A 6,055-nucleotide genomic window follows, 5' to 3' on the forward strand; every position below is an offset into this window, starting at 1 on the left:
ACCCCAGAGAGGACCAGGATAAAGCAGGAGAGGCTCAGGGGGCCGGGACAGCTCCGTTCGTGCTCGGTGGCCTGGCCAAGGACGTGGGGAACAAGGGCAGGGGACACTGCTGGCTGAACGAGAATCGGCCTCGGCTGAAGAGCTGAAGATGAGAGAAGTGACAGCTCCAACAGCCACGAGCTCTTCCCACCAAGGACAGATGCAGACATTACCTGCAAGGTTCTTTCGCTGATTAATAAAGAAGCAAAAACCGGCTCCCGTGCACCCAGTATGGGGCTGGGCACGGGCACCAGTGGGAGCAGCTGCCCCTGCAGTGACCGGGCCTGTCCGTGCTCCAGGGGCTTCCCCCGGGGCCCGTCTGTGCTCCCCCTGGGCCGGCAGCCCCTCACTCATCCTTGTTCTGCCCCGGATCCCGGGGGCTCCCCCTGCTCCACGGGCACCGACCCCGGGGCTGCCCCGGCCGCTGACCCCGCACCGCACCCAGGGGGTACCCGCAGCCCCCGGAGCCGGGCACGGACACACACGGGGCACACACGGGGCACCCACAGCCACGGGAGCCTGGCACGGACACACATGGGGCACACACGGGGCACCCACAGCCACGGGAGCCTAGCACGGACACACACGGGGCACACACGGGGCACCCACGGGGCACCCACAGCCACGGGAGCCGGGCACGGACACCCGGGGCATCCACGGGGCACCCACGGCCCCACACACACCGGTGCGTGCAGAGCCCGCACACAGCCGCGTGTGCACCACAGCCCGCACACACATGCTCACACACACACACACACACGCACACCCCTCACACTCATCCCCCGCACACACATCCCCGCACGTCCCCGCAGCCTCTCCCCGCACAGTCTCCCCTGCCCAAGCGCCGTCCACGCGCGCTCCCGCCCACGGACACACACACGGACACAGGCGGACACACGGACGGACGTACACACGGACACACACACGGACACACGGACACACACGGACACACGGACACACGGACACACACACACGGACGCACGGACACACACACGGACACAGAGGCGGACACACGGACACACACGGACGCACGGACACACACGGACACACAGGCGGACACACGGACACACACGGACTCACACACGGACACACAGGCGGACACACGGACACACACACACGGACACACGGACACACACGGACGCACGGACACACACACGGACACACGGACACACACACACGGACACACGGACACACGCGGACGCACGGACACACGGACACACAGGCGGACACACGGACACACACGGACGCACGGACACACACGGACGCACGGACACACACACGGACACACAGGCGGACACACGGACACACACACACGGACGCACGGGCGCGCTGTCACGCCCGCAGCCCCAGCCCCGCACGCTCCCGCTCCCGCTCCCGCCGCGCTCCCACGCGGTTCCCCCGCCCGGGCCGGGATTCCGCGCTCCGTGACGCCCCGCGCCGCCCCGCCCGGCCGCCATAAAAGCGGCGGCGCCGCAGCGGAGCCGGAGCGGGCCCGGAGCGAGCGGAGCCGAGCGGAGCCATGGCCGCGGGGCCGCCCGGCAGCCGCCTCCTGCCGCTGCTGCTGCTGCTGGGGCCGGCGCTCGGCCAGGGCCTGGGGCAGACGCGCTTCATCTGCACCTCGGTGCCGCTGGACGGGGACGTGTGCGCCGCCTCGGCGCTGGGCACCGGCTCGGCCGAGGAGCTGAAGGGCACCGTGCTGCAGCTGCGGGAGACGGTGCTGCAGCAGAAGGAAACCATCATGAACCAGAAGGAGACGATCCGCGAGCTCACGGCCAAGCTGGGCCGCTGCGAGAGCCAGAGCGTGCTGGAGCCGCCCGGCGAGGGAAAGGGCAGGAAAGGCTTCTCCAAGAACACCATGGGCGACCTGTCGCGGCCGGCCGCCGCCGAGACCCTCAGCCAGCTGGGGCAGACGCTGCAGTCGCTGAAAACCCGGCTGGAGAACCTGGAGGTACGCGAGGAGAGCCGGGGAGCCGCACAGCCGGGCGCCGGGAGACACGGGGAGCCGGGGCAGCCGCGCATCCCAGCGCGGGGAGCGCGGAGCCGGGCACCGGGCATCCCTCGGAGCCGGGCACCGGGCAGCTCCCAGAGCCGGGGAACAGGGCATCCCGCGGAGCCGGGCACCGGGCAGCTCCCAGAGCCGGGGCACCGGGCATCCCGCGGAGCCGGGGCAGCGGGTATCCCGCAGAGCCGGGGCACAGGGCATCCCGCGGAGCCGGGCACCGGGAGCCGCTTCCCGGTAATAACATCCCGGCTCCTCTGCTCGCCCCTTGCAGCAGTTCAGCAGGATGAACTCCTCCAGCCAGACCAACAACCTGAAGGACATCCTGCAGAACAAGATCGATGACCTGGAGAAGCAGGTGCTGTCGCGGGTGAACAGCTTGGAGGAGGGCAAGCTCAGCCCCCGCAACGAGTCCGAGGAGCGCGGCAAGATCGAGAGCACCCTCACCTCGCTGCACCAGCGCATCAGCGACCTGGAGAAAGGTACCGGGCGCTGCCCACCCCCGGGACCCCCGGAGCTGCCCCGCCTCCGGGACCGGGCGCTGCCGCCGATGCGGAGCCGCTCCCGCGGGCGGATCTGCCGACCCCGTCCCGTTCCCTCCCCGGGAGCGCTCCCTCTCCCCCAGCCTGGCTGTCCCCGTGGCAGGGTCGGGACCGGCCGATCGCTGAGGTCCCTCCCTGCCCAAACCCTCGCTCGGTGGCTCCCGGGGCCGCCGGTGCCCGCGGGCTCGGTGCCGGGGACGCTCCGGGCGCTGCCCCTCCCGGGGATTAGGGAGCCGCGCGGCGCCGGAGGGATTTGCTCCTCGCTGCCATCTCAAGGCCCGTTACATAACGGGGTGGGGAGGGGGGGAACCCCCAAAGGGGCCGAAAGGGGGCCCGGCAGGAGCCCACCGGCCCCGCGCTCCCGCAGGCCAGAAGGACAACCGGCCCCCGGACAGGTTCCAGCTCACCTTCCACCTGCGCACCAACTACATGTACGCCAAGGTGAAGAAGAGCCTGCCCGAGATGTACGCCTTCAGCATCTGCATGTGGATCAAATCCAGCGCCTCCCCCGGCATGGGCACCCCCTTCTCCTACGCCGTGCCCGGGCAGGCTAACGAGCTGGTGCTCATCGAGTGGGGCAACAACCCCATGGAGATCCTCATCAACGACAAGGTAGGGCCCGGGGCCGCGGGGAGGGCTCTGGGCTGGGGGGCGGCGCGGGGGGACCCCCGAGTGACCGCCCCGACCCCGCTGCCCGCCCGCAGGTGGCCAAGCTGCCCTTCGCCATCAACGACGGCAAGTGGCACCACATCTGCGTCACCTGGACCACGCGGGACGGCGTGTGGGAAGCGTACCAGGACGGCACGCAGACGGGCAACGGCGAGAACCTGGCCCCCTACCACCCCATCAAGCCGCAGGGCGTGCTGGTGCTGGGCCAGGAGCAGGTAAGCGCCGGTGCCCCGGGGGGACGCGGGCCGCGCCCCCGGTGCCGTCCCCCGCTGACCGCGGCCCCTCCGCAGGACACGCTGGGCGGCGGCTTCGACGCCACGCAGGCGTTCGTGGGGGAGCTGGCCCACTTCAACGTGTGGGACCGCAAGCTGAGCCCGGGGGAGGTGTACGGCCTGGCCACCTGCAGCTCCAAGGCGCTCGCGGGCAACGTCATCGCCTGGGCCGAGGCCAACATCGACATCTACGGCGGGGCCACCAAGTGGACTTTCGAGGCCTGCCGCCAGCTCAACTAGGGCCACGGACAAGCGAGAGAAACCTCCTCAGCGGGTTCTTTTATTTATTTGTTTGTTTCCTCCTTGTTTTGCGCAAAAACGACCGAGAACGAAGCCACCCGACTCGTCCCGGCGGCGGGGATGCCCCGGCAGCGGGGCGCCCGCCCCCGGAGCCCCACGACCCTCCGGTTTCTGTCTTGCCAACGTCCTTCAACGCCTGCGTGCCTTGGCCTGGCGCGGCTGCGCCCCCCCGCCGCCCCCCGGCCCGGCCCCCGCTTCGCCGCCGCTTCCCTCGGGCACCGGCGCCTGAAAAGGCCGCGGGGCCCGGCCCGGAGCCCGCCCGGGGCTCCTCTCTCTGCCCAGCCTGACCCCCGGGGCTGGGGGAGAGCTCTGACATCCCCCCCGCCCAGCTGCGCTCCAACCGGGACCCCGAGGAGGGGCGACCCCTCCGCTGACCCCCCTGAGGAGCCGCCCCTGCCCCGGAGCCCCTCCCGGGCACCACAGCCATAGCCCCGGGCTGCGGCGGGCACCTGGGGACCCCCGGCCCCGCTCCCCGACCTGCCGCACTCAGGTACCCCCGGCCCCGCCGCCTGCAGCCCCCCGAGGCTCCTTAGCTGGTGACAAATAGCCTTTACCGTCCCCTCCAGCCCAGCTCCCACTGACAGGTCTGAAGCCTTTCTGCTTTTGATAATACACTCTCTTGTTTCTCTTACTGTAAAGGGAAGTTTATTACCAATAATAAAAAAAGGGTATTTTTATGAAGATAAAAAAAAAAAATATATATAGAATTATCAGCGCTCCCTGAGGAAAAAAAAAAAAAAAGTGCTTTGAGATTCTGCAGGATAAAAAGAGATAAAGAAGCGTATTTTGAGATAACAGATGCATTTTGTATGGTTTCCTTTTCTAAACTCCTGGTTTGTACTACAGATTGCAGAAATCACTCCCCAGCCCCCCTCCTGCCCGCCCTGGGCGGCAGCGGAGGAGGAGGCAGAGAATTCACCCGGGGCTCCAGAGCCTCACGACCAACTCCAAAGATGCGGCAAAGACACGGGCGGAGCGGCGGGGCCGGCGCGGGCCCGGGAGCTGCCCCGGCCGGGGCTCGGAGCTCGGAGCCCGGAGCTCGGGGCTCGCCCCGGCTGCCCCGGCACCCCCGAGCCAGGCCCCGCGCACGGCTCAGGGCAGCGGAGCCTCGGCCGTGCTCTTGGTGCGAGAAAATAAACCCCGAACCATCGAGAGTTAATTTGAGTTCCTCCCAAGCCCCCGTCCACTTCGGCGAGCACAGGCACAACCTGCTGAGAACAACAGCGAGACCACGGCACGGGTTTAACTCCAGCCCCAGGTGCGTTGGATTTGCCAAAAAACCACGAAAGGGTGTGATGTCAACGCGTGTACATAGTGTACAGTAGGGGAGAGAATCGATGTATCTTAATTTGTCATTATTTTGCTAACCAAAGCTGTACATTTTTCCTACTCCCGGCTCTGTCTCCTTTGGGATTTGAAGGGGTTCTGACACCCCGTGCATCCGGCCCGCATCGGCAGTTCTGACAATGCACTGTTTCTACGGATTCTCATGCTTTTTCCATTCTATTGCTGGGATTACATGAATTGTTGATTTTATTTTTACACAATAAAGCGTGAAGAAAGACACCGGCCTCTCTCACGTGTGTTCCCTGAGCAGCCAGTGCTCAGCAGCTTGTCTTTTTCCACAGGAAGGTTCTGTGCCTGCACGAAGCAGAGATTTCTGCCCAGTTCCTCTCGGAGCTGGCTCAGGCACGCCCTGAGCCTCTGTGCCAGGCTGTCTCCCTCTCCTGTTCCCTCTTTCCCTGCTTTATGTAACACGCCACACTAACTGACGTGTTTTTCCCTCGAGCCGCTGTCTGGAGCTCCCTGTGGGTCCTGCCAGGCTGGTGCGGGCACAGCGGCACCCGGGGCTCTGCAGGGGCTGCTCCCGGTGCGGGCACCGTGACAAAGCCGGGCCCGGCTGCCTCCGCTGCCCCGGGAGCCGGGCTGGGCTCCGGCCGCAGCTCCTGGAGTGCAGCGAATGCATTCTCCCGCTCCCGGGGGAATCCGGGCTGGGGCTCACAGGGTGACGGGGCTGGAGGCCACAGACGGGGACAGGCCAGCGCAGTGGCCCCAGGGAACCTGAGCCACGGACGGGGACAGGCCAGCGCAGTGGCCCCAGGGAACTTGAGCCACAGACGGGGACAGGCCAGCGCAGTGTCCCCAGGGAATCTGAGCCACAGACGGGGACAGGCCAGCGCAGTGGCCCCTGCGCTGTCCCCGAGAGCTGCAGCCTCCCCCTGACCCACAGGAAT

General features: G+C 67.3%; 1 protein-coding gene across 1 annotated transcript; it reads left to right on the forward strand.

The window, feature by feature from the left end:
• The first annotated feature begins 1,558 nt into the window (after window positions 1–1,558).
• Window positions 1,559–5,271, forward strand: NPTX1 (neuronal pentraxin 1). Its single transcript, XM_058817358.1, has 5 exons — window positions 1,559–1,987; window positions 2,313–2,520; window positions 2,948–3,192; window positions 3,285–3,464; window positions 3,540–5,271. Exons 1-5 carry the CDS (start codon window positions 1,559–1,561, stop codon window positions 3,759–3,761), a joined length of 1,284 nt encoding a protein of 427 aa, XP_058673341.1. The 3' UTR covers window positions 3,762–5,271.
• The last annotated feature ends 784 nt before the right edge of the window (window positions 5,272–6,055 follow it).

Source organism: Ammospiza caudacuta, chromosome 19, assembly GCF_027887145.1.
Source record: "Ammospiza caudacuta isolate bAmmCau1 chromosome 19, bAmmCau1.pri, whole genome shotgun sequence".
Taxonomy (NCBI): Eukaryota; Metazoa; Chordata; class Aves; order Passeriformes; family Passerellidae; genus Ammospiza; species Ammospiza caudacuta.